The following is a 25,832-nucleotide window of genomic DNA, read 5'->3' as shown; positions in this document are numbered from 1 at the left end:
TGACGGAGAAGCGGCGAACAAATAGCGCCAGCGTCCTCTCACGTCAGGGTCCGTCAGTAAACAATAAAGAACACAAGACACACAATTACAATTTTAACACAAACAGCCATCACAGTGATTGCTCCAGGCACACCCTCGCTGTGATGGAAGGCAAAGAAAAGTCTTATCTCCATTTTTCCATTATTTTCATTCTACATTAGTGTAATAAAATGTAATGCATACATACCTACACTTATACAGAAGTGCTAGCTTTAGATATGAATAATGTACATTACCACCATAGTTTAGATTTGAATTTAACATATAATTGAGGGGGTCGGTGCAATATAGTGCTAACCCTCAGTTTCATGAAAAATGAGTTACAGGCATTGACACGATACCTACCCACAATCCTACAACCTGTAAAAAAATCATATTTAAATTTAACCGATAAGTTGGTCAAATAACATAGGCACCTTCTAGGTTTTGTTGTGATTAATGGATTTTTTAAATGTGAGTATCTCATAGCGATACATTTGTGGGTTAGCAGTATATTGCACCCCCTTCAATTTTACATCATTCAAAAATGAATTTCATAAAACAAGGATAACACCTTTCATTTCTGTCATTCATGGTAAGTTTTACATCATTTTGTGTGCAAGATATACAGGGTTGCACTGTTTTGCATATCAGCTAACCAATGAAATGATCATGTCCTGATTTATACCAGCACTTCACCTTCCCTTCTTTGTCTGAAGAAGGGTCCCAACATGAAACATCACCCATCCTTTTTCTCCAGAGATGCTGCCTGACCCGGTGACTTACTCCACCCAGGGCCATTTTTACAGCATTATGGGCCCCCGGGCAAAGCAGTGTACTGGGGCCCCTACCGTTACTCTCCCCCACCCCCCTTTCCCTACCAGCCCCCCCCCTGTCGTGTCGGCGAAAAGCACTTACCGAAAAGCACTTAGCGATGGACTTAGGGTGCTACATTGTTGCGAAAAGCACTTACAGATCGCTGTGAGAAGCACTTAGTGACTGAAAATGTTGCGAAAAAAACACTTATTGAACCTACATTTTTAAAGTAGTATTTATTGCAAGTCACTTAACATACACAGATCAGCATGGGGCCCCTATGCTCGTGGTGCCCCCGGGCAAGTGCCCATCAGGCCCATGCGTTAAGACGGCCCTGACTCCACCACTGTGTCTATTTGAATTGGATTCGTGCTCTGTACCACATCACATTGGTCATTTTAGTGGCTGTCAAGGATTTTTAACTAATCAATTCACCAATTCAAATTTTCTTGGCTCTAATTATAAAGTTAAATGTCTTTTCGATTATATTGTGGATACAGTCGAGTTCTATTGTTTGCAAATGCCAAATCTCTGCTTCCATGACTTTCTAAAATAAAGCAAAAAGAGATACAGCTCGTGGAGGTGAAAATAAAATTAACAGAGAAAGCAAAGAAGAACAGTTCATTAAATATGATCAATTGGCCTGATACAGATAGAGTGGATCTCTAGTGCAAATATTCAATCAGTAACATCCAAATTTTAAAGATCATGAAGCAGCAACTCGTCAAGAAATAGTCATAGGTGTCAACCATCAACTTATCCAAGAAGAAGAACAAAAATAATTGTTTGCAAACATTTTATATACGAACAAATCGCAGAGAGTTGTGAACACAGCCCAGTCTGGCACACAGAATCTGTTTACTAAAATGGCGCTGAAATTTACCCATGACCAACTACGGTTTTACGTGTCGGGTGGTCTATCTTGCTCCTCTAGTATCTTTGGTGCCTAATACATGCTGGTTCAAAGGTCAATCGGTGACTAAATTATTCCTGTGGAGGTGGGTGGTGGGGGGATGTATGAGAATTAATGGGTACGTGAAAAGGAATAGGCAGCAGGGAATTAAAGTCATAAGGAATAGGAGTAGAATGAGGCCATTTCACCCATCGCATCTACGCCGCCATTCAATCATGGCTGACCTATCTCTCCCTCCTTACCCCATTCTCCTGCCTTCTCACCATAATCTCTGAAACCTGTACTAATCAAGAATCTATCTTTGCCATAAAAATATCCATAGCCTTCTGTGGCAAAAAAAATCCACAGATTCACCACCCTCTGACCAAAGAAATTTCTCTTCATCTTCCTAAATTAGCGTCCTTTAATTCTGAGGCTATGACTTTGAGTCCTGGATTCTCCCACTAGTGGAAACATCCTCTCCACAACCACTCTATCCAAGCCTTTCACTATTCTGTATGTTTTAATTAGGTCCCCCTCATTCTCTGAAACCCCAGCGAGTACTGGCCCAGTGCTAACAAACGCTCATCATAGGTTAACCCACTCATTCCTGGGATCATTCTTGTAAACCTCCTCTGGACCCTCTCCAGAGCCAGCACATCTTTACACAGATATGGTGCCCAAAATTGCTCACAATATTACAAATGCGGCCTTACCAGCGCCTTATGGAGCCTCAACATCACATCCCTGCTTTTGTATACAAGCCCTCTTGAATAAATGCTGGCACAGAGTTTGCTTTCCTTACTATTGATCTATAGCTTTATTCCTACCACCAAAATGCATGACTCCACACTTTGAGATATTGAGGAAATATTGATCTTCACCTTTCATTTCACAGGAACAGTCACACAACCTTCAGTCTAAGATCAAATCCCAGTTTGCTGAACTGCACCAGATTCTCACTGAGAAAGAGCAGCAAGGACTGGCAGATATCCGGGAGGAAGAGAAGACGATTCTAAATGCAATGGAGAAAAATCTTCGAGAAATTGAAGAGAATTTAAGTTCCATTCAGGAGGAACTCTTTAAGTTGCAGCAGCAGATGGATCAAAAGGACAATGTGGTGTTTCTGAAGGTGAGGGGTGACACTACAGTCTGGCAAAGTGAAAGGGCACAGTCACAAAATGGTGGTGACAATTCAGAAATAAATGCTGCCTTTACCAGTAATTCAGAACTGGGTAAATGTTTCATCTGTTCCAGTTGTAGTTGTTCCCAAACTAATTGGCCTCCCGCATAATCTATGGGATCTCAGGACTGCCTGGCCGTAATGTAGAGAGGTGTTTGTATTCTGTGGAGTTCAGAACTACGACGGGTGATCGTAATCTGATCCCAAGGGCCACGAATGGACAGAGGGCAGTAAATCTCTGGGACTCTCCAACCCAGAGACTTTGAGAGGATTAACCTGTTAGACGTATTTATACCAGAGGAAGATACATTTTTGAAAATTCCGGGAACTGAAATGAAAGGGAATGGGACAAAGTGGAGGAGTTTAGTCCTGGGCGAGATCAGCCATAACCACATGATGGGGATTAACATTAAAGTCTAGAACGTGGCGCACACAGCAGATTGATCATCTGCATCCAGTTCCCATCAGCAGTGGGCGGTCACCTTGGGGGATTTGCTCGGTTTGTTTTACCCACCTTTGTTCACCATAGAATGACATCCCACTCTACATCATAGACAGGACATTCGGCCCATCCTATCCAGTCAAGATTTCAGCTCCACTCAACATCCTTCCCATCTACTCACCACACCCGGTAACAATACCCCGAATTCCAGGAGTGCTCAAGTGTTTATCCCGCTCGCCCTTAAATTATCTCTGCTGTTGGCTTCAGTCCCTCCAATGCAAGTGAGGTCCATGTTCTCATGACTGTATTCCTTTCAGTATTTATTGAAGACCGCGTTACATTTCAGCTTTGATTTTTGCTCTCCCATCGATTAGAGATATTATTTCATCCTCACCCATTTAAATCCACCGATAAACTTAAATCTTATCTCCTCATTCCTGACATCTTCCCCAGATAAACTCCCACAACCTGCCCAGTCTTTGCATTGAGTTCCATCCTCTCAGTTATGGCGTCATTCTCATGAACATTCCTTATGCTTTCCCCCTTCGTTCTACGTCTCGATGGTAATGTCCGCTTTCTATCTGCATGACAGCGGTGATAAGAGTTGGGGAATGGGAATTATCAGAGGGTTGTGGAAATGTGGAGAAATTCCCGCTGTCGGGAATAGGACGGTCCATCTCAGTCAATTGAGATTTGTGTTTTATTTCTTTCAGGAGGAAGCTGGTCGCAAGCGAAGGTAGGACATGCTCTTGACGGAAACATTGTAAGGTTTGGTAACATTGCACCTTATTGTAACATTGCACCTTATTGTAACATTGTAACATTGCACCTTATTGTAACATTGCACCTCATTGTAACATTGTAACATTGCACCTTATTGTAACATTGCACCTTATTGTAACATTGCACCTCATTGTAACATTGTAACATTGCACCTCATTGTTACATTGTAACATTGCACCTTAACAGCAGGGGGACCAACATTCTGGCAGGCAGGTTTGCTGGTGCTGCATGTGTGGCTTTAAACTAAGTAGTGAGGGGGAGGGGTTGACAAATTGGGAATATGAAGATGGAGTTAAAGGGGAAGCGAATACATGAGAAATTGCAAAGGACTCTTGAATAAATGGGAAGGGAAGTTCTAGATGGGATAAGAGAGCAAGGTCAGGGCAAATTGTAACAGGTGTGAGAGGGGAGGTGAATACCGAAGGTAAAGTGTTGTATTTAAATGCGCGAAGTATAAAAAATAAAGTGGATGAGCTTGAGGCTCAGTTAGTCATTCGCAAGTATGATGTTGTGGGAATCACGGAGACATGGCTACAAGAGGACCAGGGCTGGGAACTGAATATTCAGGGGTACACAACGTATAGAAAAGGCAGACAGGTGGGCAGAGGGGGTGGGGTCGCTCTGTTGGTAAGGAATGATATTCACTCCCTTGCAAGGAGTGACATAGAATCAGGAGATGTAGAATCAGTATGGATAGAAATGAGGAATTGTAAGGGTAAGTAGACCCTATTGGGAGTCATCTACAGGCCCCCAAACAATAGCCTCGACATAGGGTGCAAGTTGAAAATTGGCATGTCACAAATGTAATGCTACGGTAGTTATGGGAGATTTCAACGTGCAGGTAGACTGGGGAAATCAGGTTGGCAATGGACCCCATGAAAGATAGTTTGTGGAGTGTCTCCGAGATAGATTCATAGAACAGCTTTAGATTTTAGATTTAGAGATACAGCGCAGAAACAGGCCCTTTGGCCCACCGGGTCCGCACCGCCCAGCGATCCCCGCACACTAACATATCCTACACCCACTAGGGACAATTTTTACATTTGCCCAGCCAATTAACCTACATACCTGTACGTCTTTGGAGTGTGGGAGGAAACCGAAGATCTCGGAGAAAACCCACGTAGGTCACGGGGAGAACGTACAAACTCCGTACAGATGGCGCCCATAGTCAGGATCGAACCTGAGTCTCCGGCGCTGCATTCGCTGTAAGGCAGCAACTCTACTGCTGCGCTACCGTGCCGCCACTGGACTGGAGCCTACCAGGGAGAAGGCAATTCTGGATTTAGTGTTGTGTAATGAACCTGATCTGATAAGGGGACTCGAGGTAAATGAGCCATTAGGAGGCAGTGATCACAATATGATAAGTTATACTCTACAAATTGAGAGGGAGAAGGGAAAATCACAAGTGTCAGTTTTACAGTGTAACAAAGGGGATTACAGAGGCATGAGGCAGGAGCTGGCCAAAATTGACTGGAAGGAGGCCCTCGCAGGGAAGACTGTGGAACAGCAATGGCAGGTATTCCTGGGAATAATGCAGAAATTGGAGGATCAATTTATCCTAAAGAGGAGGAAAGATTCTAAGGGGAGTAAGATATCAAGGGAAGTCAAGGACAGCATAAAAATAAAAGAGAAGAAGTATAACATAGCAAAGAAGAGTGGGAAGCCAGAGGATTGGGACTCTTTTAAAGCGCAACAGAAGATAACTAAAAAGGCAATACGGGGAGAAAAGATGAGGTACGAGGGTAAACTAGCCAATAATATAAAGGAGGATAGCAAAAGCTTTCTTAGTTATGTAAAGAGGAAAAAAATAGTCAAGGCAAATGTGGGTCCCTTGAAGACAGAAGCTGGAAAATTTATTATGGGGAACAAGGAAATGGCAGACGAGTTGAACCGGTACTTTGGATCTGTCTTCACTAAGGAAGATACAAGCAATCTCCCAGATGTTCTCGTGGCAAGAGATCCTAGGGTGACGGAGGAACTGAAGGAAGTCCACATTAGGCAGGAAATGGTGTTGGGTCGACTGATGGGACTGAAGGCTGATAAATCCACAGGGCCTGATGGTCTGCATCCCAGGGTACTTAAGGAGAAATTTTGGACGCATTGGTGATCATTTTCCAATGTTCTATAGATTCAGGATCAGTTCCTGTGGATTGGAGGGTAGCTAATGTTATCCCACTTTTTAAGAAAGAAGGGAGAGAGAAAATGGGAAATTATAGACCAGTTAGTCTGACATCAGTGGTGGGGAAGATGCTGGAGTCGATTATAAAAGACGAAAATGCGGAGCCTTTGGATAGTAGTAACAGGATCGTTCCGAGTCAGCATGGATTTATGAAGGGGAAATCATGCTTGTCTAATCTTCTGGAATTCTTTGAGGATGTAATTAGGAAAATTGACAGGGGAGAGCCGGTGGATGTGGTGTACCTCGACTTTCAGAAAGCCTTCGACAAGGTCCCACATAGGAGATTAGTAGGCAAAATTAGAGCACATGGTATTGGGGGTAGGGTACTGACATGGATAGGAAATTGGTTGACAGACAGAAAGCAAAGAGTGGGGATAAATGGGTCCCTTTCAGAATGGCAGGCAGTGACTAGTGGGGTACCACAAGGCTCGGTTCTGGGACCGCAGCTATTTACAATATACATCAATGACTTGGATGAAGGGATTAAAAGTACCATTAGCAAATTAGCAGATGATACAAAGCTGGGTGGTAGTGTGAACTGTGAGGAAGATGCTATGAGGTTGCAGGGTGACTTGGACAGGTTGTGTAAGTGGGCGGATGCCTGGCAGATGCAGTTCAATGTGGATAAGTGTGAGGTTATTCACTTTGGTGGTAAGAATAGGAAGGCACATTATTTTCTGAATGGTGTCAAGTTAGGAAAAGGGGACGTACAACGAGATGTGGGTGTCCTAGTGCATCAGTCACTGAAAGGAAGCATGCAGGTACAGCAGGCAGTGAAGAAAGCAAATGGAATGTTGGCCTTCATAACAAGAGGAGTTGAGTGTAGGAGCAAAGAGGTCCTTCTGCAGTTGTACAGGGCCCTAGTGAGACCGAACCTGGAGTACTGTGTGCAGTTTTGTTCTCCAAATTTGAGGAAAGATATTCTTGCTATTGAGGGTGTGCAGCGTAGGTTTACTAGGTTAATTCCCGGAATGGCGTGACTGTCATATGTTGAAAGACTAGAGCGACTAGGCTTGTATACACTGGAATTTAGAAGGATGAGAGGGGATCTTATTGAAACATATAAGATTATTAAGGGGTTGGACACGTTAGAGGCAGGAAACATGTTCCCAATGTTGGGGGAGTCCAGAACCAGGGGCCACAATTTAAGAATAAGGGTAGGCCATTTAGAACGGAGGTGAGGGAAATCTTTTTCAGTCAGAGAGTTGTAAATCTGTGGAATTCTCTGCCTCAGAAGGCAGTGGAGGCCAGTTCTCTGGATGCATTCAAGTGAGAGCTAGATAGAGCTCTTAAGGATAGTGGAGTCAGGGGGTATGGGGAGAAGGCAGGAACGGGGTACTGATTGACAATGATCAGCCATGATCACATTGAATGGAGGTTCTGGCTCGAAGGGCCGAATGGCCTCCTGCTGCACCTATTGTATATTGTATATTGTCTATTGTTTTGTTGAACAGCCCAATATATTTCTAACGCTCAGTTTATAACCAGCTGTTAAATATTTGCAGAGTTGGAGTTGAAGCCAAACCACAGTTGGTGGTAGATGGTAACTTGCTGATTGAAAAGTTTGAAACTCCTTTTTTGTACAACACGGTATTGGCAGAAGCATCTGATGCCATCAAGCAAGGTAAAGCTTATACCTTTTCCATTGTTCTTGTTTCTGACATCTTTAAGTAATGTGTAGATGCAAGCATTAATGGTATTTTGGACTGAAGGGAAATTGAAGATTTGATCTACCATCAAACATAGCTGCAGAAAAGCATCACAAAGTCAGAGAGTTGTGTCACACAGAAACAGGCCCTTTGACTCGACACGACCATGCCAACCGAGTTGCCCAACCGAGCTTGTCCCACTTGCCTGAGTCTGACACATATTCTTCCAAGTCTTTCTGATCCACGTATCCACCCAACTGTCTGTAAATGGTCGTCATTGTACCTCCCTCCACCATTTCCTCTGTCAGTTCGTTCCATACTTACACAACGCATTGACTGAAAAAACTGCTCCTTTTTATTGTTTCCACTCTCACCTTGAACTGATGCACTCTAGGTTTAGACTCTCCTACCTTGGGTAAAATACTATGGCTATTCACCTCATCTGTGCAACTTATATAGATCTGATACACAACTCTTAAAGCACCCTGATGGGCTCCAAAGACAAATGTCCCTGCCTGTCCAACGTCTCCCTTCAGACCTGATGAAATTGGCGTAAACCCTTTTGCACCCTCTCCAATTTACAAACAACCTCATTGTGTCAAACGCTGTATTTAATATCCTGACCTGTGAAAGCATGAACGACAAACACATTCTTCATCTCCCTGCCTGTCACCGTTGCATCTTCCATGGCACTGTGTACCTGCACCCCGACATCTCTCCGTTCTATTATGCTCCCCGTTTACTGTGTATGTCCTGCCCTGGTTTGTCTCAGCAAAGTGCATCGCCTCACCTTCACATGAATAAATCCCACCTGCCGTTCCTGAGCCCATTGGTCCAGTTCACAGGGATCCCATTTACTCTCAGGTAACATTCTTCACTCTCCACAATGTCACCAATTTTACTTCCATCTGCAAACTGACTAACCTTGCAACCTACATACACACACAATCGTGTATATAAATAAGAAACAACAGTGGGCTCTGTTTCCAGTCTGAAAAACAACCTTCTACCATCATCCTCTGTCTGCGGCCTTCAGGTAATGTTGTGTTCCATCGGCTAGTTCACCCCGGATTCCATGAGATCCAACCTTCCAGAGCGGCCTCTCTGCAACTAGAAGTTGCATCTCTCGGAGGGCAGTGAATATCTGGCATGTTGTGCCCAGGGTGGTGGTAAAAAGCTGAGTTGTTGGATATCTTGAATCTCTTGAATCTTGATATGTGCAACTTGGCTACAAATAAATATTTGATAGATTGAAAATATAAGATGATGGGGAACTCAGACAGAAGAGGAATTGGTGCCAGCTTAGATCAGCCATGATCACATTGAATGGAGGGGCAAGCCTGAGGAGTGGATCCTAATCCTGCTCCTGTTTTCTTGTGTTCCTTTCCTCCTGTGTACCGATATATTGACAGACTTGACACAGAGGGAATGCAGCAAAGATTAACAATACGTGCCTGGGACAATGTGTTTGCTGTGTGGGGTGAGATTGAGTAGACTAGGCCTGTGTCCTCGAGTGTTTGGGTGTATTAGAGGAGATCTCAGTGAAACACAGAGTTCTTACAGGGCTCAGTGGGCTGGATGCAGGGAGGATGGTTCCCCTGTCAGAGGGGTCTGGAGAGCGGGCACTCTCTCAGAATGTGGGCTGCACCGTGTAGCACAGAGATAAGGAGACATTACTGTACGCAAAAACTGGGGAACGACCCTGCACCGGTGGCTGTGGAGACTCAGTCATTCAGTGCTCTTGGAGCTGAGAGCCATGGTTGTACATTACAGAGTCTGGCCCTTCAGCCCATCGTGTCCATGACCATCTTTTCCCCAGCTATATGAATCGATTTGCCCACATTCCATCGGCATTCTTCTGCACCTCACCTATTTAAGTACCTCCAATATATTGATGATATCTCACTCCATCACCTCCTCTGCAGCATGTTCCAGATATCACCCACTCTCAGTGTAAATCTATGTACTAAACCTCTTGTTTGTTTGTTTGTTCATGAACTACAGCCAAAACGGCACACGATAGCGATTTTAAGCCCACCTTACTCACCGTCATCCCTTTGGTGCTAATGGAAGAAGTTTCAATCAAATCGGTGTTATATTTTTTAAGTTATTCACATTTTAAAGTATAAATCTATCTCCTCGGGAGGTAGGGCGGAGGGAGGGAGGTAGGGGGGGGGGTAGGGAGGGAGAAGGGGGGGAGTGAGGGAGGGAGGGGGGGAGAGGGAGATTGGGGGAGGAGAGGGTGCTGCACCAATGCAGGAGATGTTTGGGGCCCAACGTGTCCACTTGGTCCAGTAAAACCTAAATCTCAGATATACTTTTAAATTATTTGCTCCCAATATAAACCTACACTCTCGTGATTTGATATCCCTGCACGCGAATAAGGTTTAGATAATTACCCTGCATCCTGCTGCAGACTTTGACAACCTTCCCCACGATCCACAATTTTTGCTTCCTCCACAAACTTACTAATCACACCTCCCACATTCACATCCAAGCCATGATCATATAACATAAACAGCAAAGGTTGCAGCGCCGATCTCTGCTACACACCACCAGCCACAAACCTCCAAGCAGAAAAATCATCCTTCTACCGATACCTTCTACCTCCAACCACCAAGCCACTTGTGGATCCATTTCACCAGCTCGCCTTGGATCCCACCTGCCTTCGCTTTCTGGACCAGCCTTGCACGCGGAACATTGTCAAGTCCCTCAGTGAAGTTCATATATTGGTTCACAATGAGATCCGTGTGTTAGTTGTACACACCCATCAAATCCACCCGTGAATCCGCTCTCTTTCAACGACCCCACAACCACAAGTCTCCACCCATTCTGTCCAACACCCGATCATTCAACCTCTGCTTCCTTCCATGGTCCAAGCCACCCCTCCCTCTCTCTCACCGTCCACTCATAGAAACAGGGGCAGGTCATCTGGCCCCTCGTGTCTGCCCCCTTTCACTGTGATCATGATGACCCCACCACCCACCTCTACCTCCTCTTTAACAAACTCAAATTACCGCTAACCTCAATATCCTCTTGCTCCGATCTGCCTCCATATGTGAGTACCCCCACCCCTCCCTTCGTTTCTCCTTCACCACCGTAATCTCCCAATCCTCCTCACTCTCCGCACCCGTCCTCCCCGTCCACCCTCCCCCACCTCACGAAATTCCCCTCTCCATCCCCGGATTAAAAACTCCGGGGGGGGGGAGATGTCTGTTGTCCCCCCGATGTGGTTGTGGGTGAAACCCCGGGCAGGGTTTCAGTTGTCCGCCCGCCTGTGCCTGAGGCCGAGCGGCCTCTCCCCCGGTCCCGGGGCCGCGCTGCCCGAGTCTCCCCCCGACCCCCCCCCCCCCCGGGACTCTCTGATTCTCTGCTTCTCCCCCCAGTCTCCGTCACCCTGGATGTGGAAACAGCGCATGCGCTGCTCGAGGTGTCTGAGGATCGGAAGAGGGTGAGACGGACCGGGATAGTGAGGAATCTCCCTGACACCGGGAAGAGGTTTACAGACAGTCCGTGTGTGCTGGGATCGGAGGGGTTCACATCGGGGAGACATTACTGGGAGGTGGAGGTGGCGGGGAGTGAGGACTGGAGTCTGGGAGTCGCCGCAGAGTCTGTGGGGAGGAAGGGACGGGTCACACTGACCCCGGAGACTGGAGACTGGAGGATCAGGCGGGGGGGTGACCAGTTTGTTGCAGTCACCTCCCCTCCATCCCGTCTCCCCGCCCGTCCCATCTCCGGGAGGGTGGGAGTTTATCTCAGTTACGAGTCCGGGACAGTTTCATTTTACGACGCGGCCACCAAGTCCCATCTCCACACCTTCACTGGGAATAAATTCACGGAGAAACATTATCCGTTCTTCTGGACTTTGGCTGTAAACCAGTGGCTGAGAATCTGCTCCGGTTCCGCTCCGGGTGTGTAAAAGGGTCGGGTCCCGGGACCGGCGTCAGGAGCGGGGCTGTGGGGCAGAAACCCGGTGGACAACAGGTCGGCGCTGAACGGCTCCCATTTAATCCCCAAACTGCAACACGACCTCCCGACTTCCATCCTCAATACTCTGACTGATGAAGGCCAATGTGCCAAAAGCCTTTTTGACCGCCTTATCCACCTGCGACTCGACCTTCAAGGAACCGTGCCCCTGAACCCCTAGATCCCTCTGCTCTACAACACTCCCCAGAGGACTACCGTTCACCGTGTGGGTCCTGCCCTTGTTCCACGTCACAAAATGCAACACCTCATTACAACATCGGGGGCTCCAGTCTGCGACCCGCCGGCGCGCACATCACCCGCTGTGGCTCCGCTCATGTTTGTAACTCTTCACCTTTAACTTGACGTTTAATAAAGTCTTTAAAAAAATAACCCGTGTTTGAGTTCTCTCCGCGTCCCCGCGTCACGGTACAGAGATCTCTTCAAACAGCAGACACGAGGCTCCGTGGATACTGGGTTTACAAAAGGAAAAAGACACACAGAGAGCTGGAGTAACTCAGCGGGTCGGGCAGCATCTGTGGAGAACATGGATAGGTGACGTTTCACATAGTGGTCGAGTAAATCAGCGGGTCGGGCAGCATCTGTGGAGAACACGGATAGGTGACGTTTCACAGAGTGCTGGAGTAACTCAGCGGGTCGGGCAGCGTCTGTGGAGAACACGGATAGGTGACGTTTCACAGAGTGCTGGAGTAACTCAGCGGGTCAGGCAGCATCTGTGGAGAACGTGGATAGGAGACGTTTCACAGAGTGCTGGAGTAACTCAGCGGGTCAGGCAGCATCTGTGGATGGAAATGGACAGATCACGCTTCAGGGTCGGGACCCTTGTTTGGTCTGAAGGAGGATTTCCAAGAGCTACAGTCTGTTATATCAGAGTGAATGAATTGGTGTTGATGTCCTTCGGAAGAGGGCGGTAAAGGTCTGACTCTGGAGGTGTAAATAGGAGGGAGGAATTAAATCGGAAATTACTTGAAGGCAGAAGAATAAAGATGAATGTTGGGAGTGGAAGATACAATGGGTCTCTCGGTGTTGATGGCCATGTAGAACTAGAACAGTCTCTTCGGCCCACATAGAACGTGGAACAGTACAATGCCAAGCTAATCTCTGTTTCATCTAGTTGCTCCGGTTTTCTCCCACATCCCAAAGACGTGCGGGTTTGTAGGTTAGTTGGCCCCTGTGAAGTAGCCCCTGATGTATAGAGAGTGGATGAGAAAGTGGGATAACATAGAACTGGTGTGAACGGGTGATCGATGGTGGTCGTGGATTCAGTCCCTCCCCCACCCTGGTCGTTGTACTAGTTTCACTGTCGTCCTGGTGAGTTTCATTGCCTGTAACTCGTTTTCACCGAGCTCACAGCCAACAATGGCCTGCTTCTTTTATCATCATTATTTGTTCACGTATCTTTCTTTCATTTGTTGACAATCTTTGTACCACTGTCGATATATCTCGTTTCACTTTCCCAATCAGAAGAAGGGTCTCGACCCCAAACGTCTCCTAATCCTGTTCACCAGAGATGCTGCCTGATCCGCTGACCTACTTCAGCTTTTTGTGTCTATCTTCGGGGGGCCGAAAGGCCTGTTTCCGTGCTGTATCTCTGCACCAAACCGTGTTCTGTTAATCGGGAACAGGACTGTTTGCACATCTTGGTTCTGCCACTAGATGGCAGCAACGCCACGCGGTGCGACCACAGACCAGCTGTAACTTTGAGAATTCACTTTGACAATTGCAGAAACAGCGGGAATCTGGTTTAATAAGTGACTTTTGTCACCTGTTACCACACCCGAAGCCCAAACCAAATGCATGGCTTAAAACGTTGAGGCTTTAAAATGTGCAATAGAAGCAAAAATTGCCCCAAATACTCAGCAGGTCAGGCAGCAACAGCAAGGTGAAACAGACCTTACATTCCAAATCAAATACTGATGACGAATGGTGTTCAACCTGAGTCATTAATTCCGTTGCTTTCTCTACAAACGCTAACCAACCTTCTGAATATTTCTTGCATGTTACTGTACGTCTTCATTTTGGATTTTCAGCATCTGGGTTTTAATTTTAGTTTTTCCAGTTCAATGGGCGATTGGAATGTGAATCTGCCCATAAACTGGCAAGAGAAAAAACAGAAAGCCTTGGCGGCAGTATGGGGTATTTGGAAAGAGAAGGCTTAATATTTCTGAGGTACTGTGGAGCAGCGGGAAGAGCCGCTGCCTCAAGGCCAGGGACCCGGTTCGATCCTGACCTCAGCTGCTGACTGTTCTACGTTTGCACGTTCTCCTTGTGGCCTCGTGGATTTCCTCCGGGTGTTCTGGTTTCCTCCCACAATCAAAGGACATGCCGGTTTGTATGTTTATTGGCCTTCTGTAAAAGCCCCAAGTGTGTGGGGAGTAGATGGGAAAATGGGACAACAGAGAATAAGTGTGAATTGATGACAGACACAAAAAGCTGCAGGAATTCAACGGGTCTGACAGCATCTCTCTAGAAAAGGAGTGAATTGGTGATCGATGGGCCTGTTTCCATGCTGTATGTCTAAAGTAAAGTAAGGTCCACTGTAAACTTCTCTCTCGTCAGAAAAATAATGTTCAACTACCACGCAACAGAGAAAACAAGGCACAGATCAGTGCAGCACAAGAACAGACCCTTCAACACCTAATGACCAGCTGATAGAAAGACCGTTCAGAAGCCCGATAACAGAGGGGAGGAAGCTGCTCCTGAGACTGGCAGTGCGCCCTTCCAAGGTTCTGTACCTTCTGCCCAACAAGACCAGAGAGAAAAGGGAATGGCCGGGGTGGGACGTATTTGATTATGTTGTCTGCTTCTCCCAGACAGAAATAAGTGCACATGGAGTCTGGTCAGGGCCTCATCCACAATTCTCTGAAATTTCTTGCGCTCTTTTCCCAAACCAAGCTGTGACGCAAACAGACAGTGCGCATTTTATGGTGAATCTTGGAGGTTTGCCAGAGTAATAGAATGAAAGAGTGAGACAGCAGCCAACATGTCCCAGCTACACTGGTCCCAGCTTTTGGTCCATATCCCTCCAAACCTGGCCCATCCATGTACCTGTCTAACTGCTCCTTAAATCATGGGATAGTCCCTGCCTCAACCACATCCTCTGGCAGTTTGTTCCACAAATCCACCACACATTGTGCCAAAAAGTTACCGCTCAGGTTCTTATTAAATCTTTTCCCCTTCACCTTAAACCTAAGTCGTCTAGTCCTCGAATTGCCTACTCTGGGCAAGAGACACTGTTGACCCAATCTATTCCTCCCATGACCTTATACAGCTCTATAAGGTTACCCTTCATCCTCCTGCACTCCAAGGGATAGAGTCCCAACCTACTCAATCTCTGCCTATAGCTCGGACTGTCTTGTCCTGACCACATGTTTGGCGACATGCCGAATTGCCTCAGTCCACTGATGAAGTACAGGTGTTGGTGTGGCGTCTTGGCTGTGTCTTCAGTGTGGTTGGCCCGCCATAGATCGTTGATGATATTTACGCCAAGGAGCCTGATGCCCTTCACCATTTCCACATCAGCGTGTTTGATGCTGACATGGGCTTGTCCTCCACTGCGCCTGCTGGTGGAGTGCCTGCCCCAATCAGGCTTCAGTTGCTTCAGACGCTGATGGGAAGTCAACAAACCTGAGCGTTGTGCAATTCTAAACATTCCCATCTGTGATGAACGGCGGTTTATCGACAATGCAAAGTCCTGTTATTGCAATAATGAGTGCGCATAATCAGAGGGAAAGAGGTTTTACGAGGATGTTGCCAGGACTCAAGGGCTCGAACTATCAGGAGAGGTTGAGCAGGCTGGAACTCTCTACCTTGGTGCGCAGGAGGATGAGGGGTGACCTTAGGGAGGACTAAAAAAACACGAGAGGAACAGATCTGGAAGATGTACAGTCTCTTGCCAAGAGTAGAGGAATCGAGAACCAGAGGACATAAGTTTAAGGTGAGGGTGGAAAGATTTAATAGGAAACTGAGGGGTAACACAATATGGGTGGTGGGTATATGGAACGAGCTGCTGCAGGGGGTAGTTGGGCAGAGACTATCACAACGTTTACGAAGTAGTTGGACAGATACATGGATAGGACAGGTTTGGAGGGATATGGGCCAAACGCGGGCACTGCAGGTCGGTCCAACAACCTAATGGTTGTGGGGGCAGAGCTGGGAATGGGAGCTATAATGAACCTGTCGGTTTAGTTGATGGCCACAAAGAACTACATCAGTCCTTTCAGCCGAGATCAGACTATGCAATGCCACCACTCCAGCAGCACGTTCCAGGCACCCACCACCCTGTGTGATAAAACATGACCCTTGAAATTTACCCCCACTGTGCAAAAATCAGAGCCGAGAGGGAAGGGGGGCGGCGCGGGGGCGCCTGCTGCCTCATGCGGCGGGACCTGGTTCGCCGCTGCGGGGAAATATAGACAGTTCCATAAACATCCCGCAACTTTGTCGGCCCCAGAAACGTGGCGACTCTCTCTGTACTGCCTGGGGGAGGTCTGTATTTTACCGGATTGCAAGCAAAAGCAAAGCATTTCACTGTCCCTTGGTTCATGTGACGATAGAGTATAATTGGCTCATTGAGTTGAATTCAAGTTTGCACATGAGACTGTTAAATGAAATAACAGTGTTTGCTGTAGATATAATATCATTGTGCAGCCTAATATAATGAACAATTCACGATGGGAAACACTAATGTATTTAGTTTAAGGGAATGAAATTTACAGGCAGCTTGTATCAAACAGCATCCACTTACTGGTCAGGGCTGTGATTGACGGGGCTGAGCTCCGCCTCCCCTCAGCCGTGCCCCGATACTGCAAGGGTTCAGCAGCTGCGCCAAAGAATTTGAACCAGGAAGTGGCGGAGTTACAATGGCTGCGAAAGACCAGGTCGAGAGTTTAGCGGAGGAGGCAGTTTGTCCCATCTGCCTGGAATTCTTCACCGATCCGGTTATACTGGAGTGCGGGCACAACTTCTGCCGCTCCTGTCTCACACAGAGTTGGGACAGGGAGGAGAGAAACTCCTGCCCGGAATGTAGAGAGGAGTTTACAGACCGCACCCTCAGGGTGAATCGGGCCCTGGCGAGACTGGCTGAGAAAGCTCGAACACTGAGCCTGAATCGGGAAATAATTCCAGAGAAGGAAAGTAAACTTCACTGCGAGGAACATCAGGAAGAACTGAAGCTGTTTTGTGAAACTGATAAGAAGCTGATCTGTGTGATTTGTGCAGCTGGGTGGGAACACAAGTCTCACAGCTTCATGCCGGTTAAAGAAGCTGTTGAAAACCACAAGGTAAAAGCAAACCGATTTTAATCGCATCATTTTAATTCAATTTTTACTGTTCAACCATTTAATTTTCTGATTCCCAAACACAATTCCAGGGTCAGGTGAAATCTTCCATCCGGTCTCTCACAAAAGATAAATCAGGGATCCAGCAAATGGAGCAGCAACAGAAAGAGAAGATTTCTGGAGTTCTGGTGAGGCTTTAAGTTTCGATTTCCTGATCTTGTGCAGGTTTGATCCCTGTGATGTGTGTAATAACAGGGCAGCGCAGTGACACACGTATTGCTGCTGTCTCCCAGTTCTGGGGACCGGGTTCGATCCTGGCCTCCGGCGCTGCAGAGACAATAGGTGCAGGAGTAGGCCATTCGGCCCTTCAAGCCAGCACCGCCATTTAGTATGATCATGGCTGATCATCCAAATTCAGTACCCCGTTTCTGCTTTTCCCCCATATTCCTTGATTCCATGAGCCCAAATAGCTACATCTAACGCTTGAAAACATCCAGGGTATTGGCCTCCACTGCTTTCCGAGGCAGAGAATTCAATAGATCCACAACTCTTTGGGTGAAATAATTGTCCTCACCTCATTGTAAATTTCACCCGTGTGGGACGAATAAAGGAATATATTATTATTATTATTATATCAGTCCTAAACAGAAAATAGAAAAATAGGTGCAAGAGTAGGCCATTTGGCCCTTCGAGCCAACACCACCATTCAATATGATCATGACCTACCCCTTATTCTTTAACTATAACCCCTGGTTCTGGACTCCCCCAACATCAGGAACATTTTTCCCCACATCTAGCCTCTCCAATCCCTTAAGAATTTTACATGTTTCTATAAGATCCCCTCTCATCCTTCGAAATTCCAGTGAATACAAGCCCAGTCGACCAATTCTTTCATTATGTGTCAGTCCTGCCATCCCAGTAATTAACCTGATGAACCTACACTGCACTCCATCAATAGCAAGAATGTCCTTCCTTAATTTAGGAAACCAAAACTGCACACAATATTCCAGGTGTGGTCTCAACAGGACCCTGCACAACTGCAGTAGGACCTCCTTGCTCCAAAACCCAAATCCTCTCACAATGAAGGCCAACATGCCATTAGGTTTCTTCACTGCCTGGTCTACCTGCATGCTTACTTTCACTGCCTGCTGTACCTGCATCCTAACTTTAAGTGACTGATGAACAAGGACACCCAATCTAATAATCTGCCTTCTTGTTCTTGCCACAAAAGTGCATAACGTCACATTTATCCATATTTTACTGCATCTGCCATGCATCTGCCCACTCACCCAACCTATCCAACTCACCCTGCAGCCTCACAACATCCTCCTTGCAGCTCACACTGCCGCCCAGCTTTGTGGCATCTGCAAACTTGGAGATATTACATTTAATTCCCTCATCTAAATCGTTAATATATATTGTAAATAACTGCGGTCCCAGCAATGAGCCTTGCGGCACCCCACTAGGGGGTGGTGGATGGATAAATGGGAATTAATGGACACGTGAGAAGGAATAGGCAGCTGGGAATTGCATTAGGGGTAGAGGATTGATGGGTTGAAAGATTACCCTCACGATATTTTAGAAGCATTTAGAAAAACTATTGAATTGCCAAAGCAAATAAAAATGCACAGGCCAAATGTCACCAGTAAAGACGCGAGGAACCATAATCAGTGACATGAAATATTGATCTTCACCTTTCATTTCACAGGAACAGTCACACAACCTTCAGTCCAAGATCACATCCCAGTTTGCTGAACTGCACCAGGTTCTCACTAAGAAAGAGCAGCGGGTACTGGCAGATATCCGGGAGGAAGAGAAGAGGATTCTGAAAAGAATGAAGAAAAATCTTGGGGAGATCGAAGAGAATTTAAAATCTATTCAGGAGGAACTCTTTAAGTTCCAGCAACAGATGGATCAAAAGGACAATGTGGTGTTTCTGAAGGTGAGGGGTGACACTACACTCTGATGAAGTGAAAGGGCACAGTCACAAAACGGTGGTGACATTTCAGAAATAAATGCTGCCTTTACCAGTAATTGAGAACTGGGTAAATGGTCTTTCTGTTCCAGCTGTCGTTGTTCCCAAACTAAATTGTCTCCCGCATAATCTATGGGATCTCAGGACTGCCTGGCCGGAATGTAGAGAGGTGTTTGTGGAGTTTAGAACTACGACGGGTGATCCTATATCTGATCGCTGAATGGACAGAGGGCAGTAAATCTCTGGGACTCTCCAACCAAGAGACTCTGAGAGGTTTAACCTGTTAGACGTATTTATACCAGAGGAAGATACATTTTTGAAAAATCCGAGAACTGAAATGAAAGGGAATGGGACAGAGCGGAGGAGTTCAGTCCTGGGCTAGATCAGCCATGACCACAGTGTGGGGATTAACATTGAAATCTAGAACGTGGCGCACACAGCAGATTGATCATCTACATCCGGTTCCCATCAGCAGTGGGCGGTCACCTTGGGGGGATTTGCTCGGTTTGTTTTACCCACCTTTGTTCACCATAGAATGATATCCCATTCTACATCATAGACAGGCCATTCGGCCCATCCTATCCAGTCAAGATTTCAGCTCCACTCAACATCCCTCCCATCTACTCACCACACCCGGTAACAATACCCCGAATTCAAGGAGTGCTCAAGTGTTTATCCCGATCGCCCTTAAATTATCTCTGCTGTTGGCTTCAGTCCCTCCAATGCAAGTGAGGTCCATATTCTCATGACTGTATTCCTTTCAGTATTTATTGAAGACCGCGTTACATTTCAGCTTTGATTTTTGCTCTCCCATCGATTAGAGATATTATTTCATCCTCACCCATTTAAATCCACCGATAAACTTAAATCTTATCTCATCATTCCTGACATCTTGCCCAGATAAACTCCCACAACCTGCCCAGTCTTTGCATTGAGTTCCATCCTCTCAGTTATGGCGTCATTCTCATGAGCATTACTTGTGCTTTCCCCCCTTCGTTCTACGTCTCGATGGCAATGTCCGCTTTCTGTCTGCATGACAGCGGCGATAAGAGTTGGGAAATGGAAATTATCAGAGGGTTATAGAAATATGGAGAAATTCCCGCTGTCGGGATGAGGACGGAACATCTCAGTCAATTGAGATTTGTGTTTAATTTCTTTCAGGAGGAAGCCGGTCGCAAGCGAAGGTAGGACATGCTCTTGATGGAAACATTATAAGTTTTTGTGGAACAACTCAAAACATTTCTGATGCTCAGTTGACAAACAGCTGTTAAATATCCGCAGGGTTCGTGATGAAGCCAAACCATTGTCGGTGGTAGACGTTGCCTTGCCAATTGAAAAGTTTCATTGCCCTGTTTCATTGAACACAGCATTTAAACAAACATCTGATGACTTCAGGCAAGGTAAAGCTTATACCTTTTCCATTGTTCTTGTTCCTGACACCTTTAAGTAATAGGTGTACGAAGGAACTGCAGACGCGTGTTTAAATCGAAGGAAGGCACAAAATTCTGGTGTAACTCAGCGAGCCAGGCAGCATCACTGTAGAGAAGGTATGGGTGACTTTTCGGGTCGAGACTCTTCTTCAGTCTGAAGAAGGGTCTCGAACTAAAACATCACACATTCCTTCTCTCCAGAGATGCTGCTTGTCCCTCTGAGTTACTCCAGCATTTTGTGTCTACCTTCAATTGTGTCTATCTTTAAGTAATACTTAGATGCAAAGATTAATGGTATTTTGGACTGAAGGGAAATTGAAGATTTGATCTCCCACCAAGCTCATCTGCTGGGAAGCATCACAGAGTCAGAGAGCTTTGTAGCACAGCAACAGGCCCTTTGACTTGACTCGACCATGCCAACCACATTGCCCAACCAAGCTAGCCCCACTTGCCTGAGTCTGGCTCATATCCTTCCAAGTCTACCTTATCCACGTATCTACCCAATTCTCTGTGAACTGTTGTAATTGTACCTTCCTCGACTACTTCCTCTCTCAGATCGTTCCACATCTACACTACCCACTGACTAAAAAATCTGCTCCTCAGATCCTTTTTATTGTTTCCACTCTCATCTTAAACTGATGCGCTCGAGGTTTAGACTCTCCGACCTTGGGTAAAGTATTGTGGATAATCACCTTGTCTGTCCATCTTATACACATCCATAATGTCACTCTCATTGAGGAGGGGCTGTGAACTGTTTGCGTGCTACTGTATGTTTCATTTTTTTCCCCTTAGTACCTAATCAGATGTACAGCACTTTGGTCAACGTGGGTTGTTTTTAATTGTGCTATACAAATAAAATTGACTTGACTTGACTTGACTCTGACAGGCTCCCAAGAAAAAATATCCCAGTCTGAATAGTCTGTTCCAGGAATGAGTAGATGAACCTATGATGAGCGTTTGTCGGCATTGGGCCTGTACTCGATGGAGTTTAGAAGAATGAGGGGGGACCTCATTGAAAAATACAGAATAGAGAAAGGCTTGGATAGAATGGACGTGGAGAGGATGTTTCCATTAGTGAGAGAGTCTAGGACTGGAGGACATAGCCTCAGAATTAAAGGATGTTCTTATCGGATGGAGATGAGGGGAAATGTTTTTAATCAGAGGGTGGTGAATTTGTGGAATTCATTGCCACAGGTGGCTGTGGAGGCCAAGTCGGTGGATATTTTTAAGGCAGAGACAACTTGATTGTTGATTAGTACAGGTGTCAGAGGTTATGGGGAGAAAGCAGGAGAATGGGGTTAGGAGGGAGAGATAGATCAGCCATGATTGAATGGTGGAGTAGACTTGATGGGCAGAATGGCATAATTCTAATACTTTCACTTATGACATTATGACCTTCTGACTGTCCAACTTCACCTGATAACACAGCCCTTCAGACCTGATGATGTAAACCCCTTTGAACCCACTCCAATTGACTAACAAACCCACCCTTCTCTCTGTCACAAACAACAGAGGAGCAGGTAATCTGGCCCCTCGTGTCTGCCCCCTTTCACTGTGATCATGACGACCCCACCACGCACCTCTACCTCCTCTTTAACAACCTCAAATTACCGCTAACCTCAATATCCTCTTGCTCCGATCTGCCTCCATATGTGAGTAGCCCCCCTCCCCCTTCGTTTCTCCTTCACCACCGCAATCTCGCAATCCTCCTCACTCTCCGCCCCCGTCCACCCTCCCCCACCTCACGAAATTCCCCTCGCCATCCCTGGATTAAAAACTCCTGGGGAGATGTCTGTTGTCCCCCCGATGTGGTTGTGGGTGAAACCCCGGGCAGGGTTTCAGTTGTCCGCCCGCCTGTGCCTGAAGCCGAGCGGCCTCTCCCCCGGTCCCGGGGCCGCGCTGCCCGAGTCTCCCCCCCCCCCCCCCCCCCCCCCGGGGACTCTCTGATTCTCTGCTTCTCCCCCCAGTCTCCGTCACCCTGGATGTGGAAACAGCGCATGCGCGGCTCGAGGTGTCTGAGGATCGGAAGAGGGTGAGACGGACCGGGACCGAGAGGAGTCTCCCTGACACCGGGAAGAGGTTTACAGTCTTGCCGTGTGTGCTGGGATCGGAGGGGTTCACATCGGGGAGACATTACTGGGAGGTGGAGGTGGCGGGGAGTGAGCGCTGGAGTCTGGGAGTCGCCGCAGAGTCTGTGGAGAGGAAGGGAGGGGTCGCACTGGCCCCGGAGACTGGAGTCTGGAGCATCTGGCGGTGGGATGACAAGTTTGAAGCAGTCACCTCCCCTCCATCCCCTCTCCCCGCCCGTCCCATCCCCGGGAGGGTGGGAGTTTATCTCAGTTACGAGTCCGGGACAGTTTCATTTTACGACGCGGCCACCAAGTCCCATCTCCACACCTTCACTGGGAATAAATTCACGGAGAAACTTTATCCTTTCTTCGAGACTTGGGATGTAGACAAGTGGCTGAGAATCTGCTCCGGTTCCGCTCCGGGTGTGTAAAAGGGTCGGGTCCCGGGACCGGCGTCAGGAGCGGGGCTCAGGGGTTGTGGGGCAGAAACCCGGTGGACAACAGGTCGGCGCTGAACGGCTCCCATTTAATCCCCAAACTGCAACACGACCTCCTAACTTCCATCCTCAATACTCTGACTGACGAAGGCCAATGTGCCAAAAGCCTTTTTGACCGCCTTATCCACCTGCGACTCGACCTTCAAGTAACCATGCCCCTGAACTCCTAGATCCCTCTGCTCTACAACACTCCCCAGAGGACGACCGTTCACTGTGTGGGTCCTGCCCTTGTTCCACGACACAAAATGCAACACCTCATTACAACATCGCGGGCTCCAGTCTGCGACCCGCCGGCGCGCACATCACCCGCTGTGGCTCCGCTCACGTTTGTAACTCTTCACCTTTAACTTGACGTTTAATAAAGTCTTTAAAAAAATAACCCGTGTTTGAGTTCTCTCCGCGTCCCCGCGTCACGGTACAGAGATCTCTTCAAACAGCAGACGCGAGGATCCGTGGATACTGGGTTTACAAAAGGAAAAAGACACACAGAGTGCTGGAGTAACTCAGCGGGTCGGGCAGCATCTGTGGAGAACATGGATAAGTGATGTTTCACAGAGTGCTGGAGTAACCCAGCGGGTCAGGCAGCATCTGTGGAGAACATGGATAGTTGACGTTTCACAGAGTGCTGGAGTAACTCAGCGGGTCAGGCAGCATCTGTGGAGAACATGGATAGGTGACGTTTCGGGTCGGGACGCATCTTCAGACTGAAAGGTGTGGGGTCTTCACTAAGGAAGATACAAACAATCTCCCAGATGTTCTAGTGGCCAGAGATCCTAGGGTGACAGAGGAACTGGAGGAAATCCACATTAGGCAGGAAAAAGTTTTGGGTAGACTGATGGGACTGAAGGCTGATAAATCCCCATGGCCTGATGGTCTGCATCCCAGGGTACTTAAGGAGGTGGCTCTAGAAATTGTGGACGCATTAGTGATTATTTTCCAATGTTCTATAGATCCTGTGGATTGGAGGGTAGCTAATGTTATCCCACTTTTGAAGAAAGGAGGGAGAGAGAAAACGGGAAATTATAGACCAGTTAGTCTGACATCAGTGGTGGGGAAGATGCTGGAGTGAATTATAAAAGACGAAATTGCGGAGCGTTTGGATCACAGTAACAGGATCGTTCCGAGTCAGCGTGGATTTACGAAGGGGAAATCGTGCTTGGCTAATCTGGATTTTTTTTCTACGTGTGTTTGTTTGTTTGTGCGTATGTGTGTTTGGGGGATTGTGGGAGGGGACGGTGCGGAGGGAGGGAGTGTGTCAATGTTAGCTCTCTCTCTCTCTCTCTCTCGATCTCTCTCTCTCCCCATGTACAGGGATTCTCTCCCCCTGGCTGTGGATTGATCTCTACCCCGGGCAAGACTGCTCCCCTTCCACTCGTACAGACCCGCCCCACCTCCCCTTCCCTCTCTCCCCATCCCTCTCTCTTCCCCTCTCTCTCCCCCCTCTCTCTCTCCCCTCACCCTCTCTCTCCCCCTCTCTTTCTCCCCCCTCTCTCTCACCCTCCCTCTCTCCCCCCTCTCTCTTCCCCTCTCCCTCCCCCTCTCTCTCCCCCTCTCCCTCCCCCTCTCTCTCCCCCTCTCTCTCTCTCTCCCCTCTCCCTCCCCCTCTCTCTCCCTCCCCCTCTCTCTTCCCCTCTCCCTCCCCCTCTCTCTCTCCCCCCTCTCTCTCCCCCCTCTTTCAATCACTACAGATTTGTAAAAGAACAACTGTGTAAAATGTGCGGTGGGGGGGGGGGGAATAGAGGGGAGGGTGGGGATGGGGGGCAAAAATGTGTGGGTCCTCCCTTCATAAGTGAACCCCGAGATCCTCTGTTGATGTTTTCAGTGCAGAGAGAGGGGCGATACCGCAGCGGTAATTTGGGGGTCAATTGGTTTAAAGGTGTGAGTGTTGAAGGAGAGGTGGGGGGAAGATTGAATCCCCTCCCCCTCACTCCCACCCCCCCCTCACCCCCCTCCCCCTCACCTTAACCCCCCCTCACCCCACCCCCTCTACCCCCCTGCAAGGACGTCCATTCCTCAAATTTGGAGACCAAAACTGCACACAGTACTCCAGGTGCGGTCTCACTAGGTCCCTGTACAACTGCAGAAGGACCTCTTTGCTCCTATACTCAACTCCTCTCGTTATGAAGGCCAACGTGCCATTGATCCAACCGCAATGGCAGAGAATTAAAACTGAGATGAGGAAAAACTTTTCCACCCAGAGAGTTGTGAATTTGTGGAAACTGGATAGGTTTAAGAGAGAGTTAGATAGAGCTCTAGGGGCTAGTGGAATCAAGGGATATGGGGAGAAGGCAGGCGCAGGTTACTGATTGTGGACGGTCAGCCACGATCACAATGAATGGCGGTGTGTACAGGCTGAAAGGGCCGAATGGCCTCCTCCAGCACCTACTTTCGATGTTTCTATGTTTAGAATTCCACAAATTCACAACTCTCTGAGTGAAAAAGTTTCTTCTCACCTCAGTTTTAAACAGCCTCCCCTTTATTCTTAGACTGTGTGGCCCCTGTATGACAGTCACGCCATTCCGGGAATTAACCTGGTTACTCCAGCACTCTGTGAAACGTCACCTATCCATGTTCTCCACAGATGCTGCCTGACCCGCTGAGTTACTCCAGCACTCTGTGAAACGTCACCTATCCAT

At 47.4% G+C, this 25,832-nt stretch overlaps 2 protein-coding genes across 2 annotated transcripts in view; one reads left to right on the top strand and one right to left on the bottom strand.

Moving 5' to 3' along the window:
* The window catches only part of LOC144612229 (E3 ubiquitin-protein ligase TRIM39-like), a 194,580-nt gene that overhangs the window by 51,412 nt on the left and 117,336 nt on the right, over positions 1-25,832 (bottom strand). The window lies entirely within an intron of this gene.
* On the top strand, positions 478-23,484 carry LOC144612115 (zinc-binding protein A33-like). The gene is made up of 5 exons (XM_078431673.1): positions 478-492; positions 2,682-2,858; positions 4,065-4,087; positions 7,819-7,937; positions 22,598-23,484. The coding sequence occupies exons 1-5, from the start codon at positions 478-480 to the stop codon at positions 23,128-23,130; spliced, it is 867 nt and encodes a 288-aa protein (XP_078287799.1). The 3' UTR covers positions 23,131-23,484.

Source organism: Rhinoraja longicauda, chromosome 43 (assembly GCF_053455715.1).
Source record: "Rhinoraja longicauda isolate Sanriku21f chromosome 43, sRhiLon1.1, whole genome shotgun sequence".
Classification (NCBI taxonomy): domain Eukaryota; kingdom Metazoa; phylum Chordata; class Chondrichthyes; order Rajiformes; family Arhynchobatidae; genus Rhinoraja; species Rhinoraja longicauda.
The sequence above is the reverse complement of the archived record's forward strand: the minus strand, read 5'-3'. Positions and strand labels throughout refer to the sequence as shown.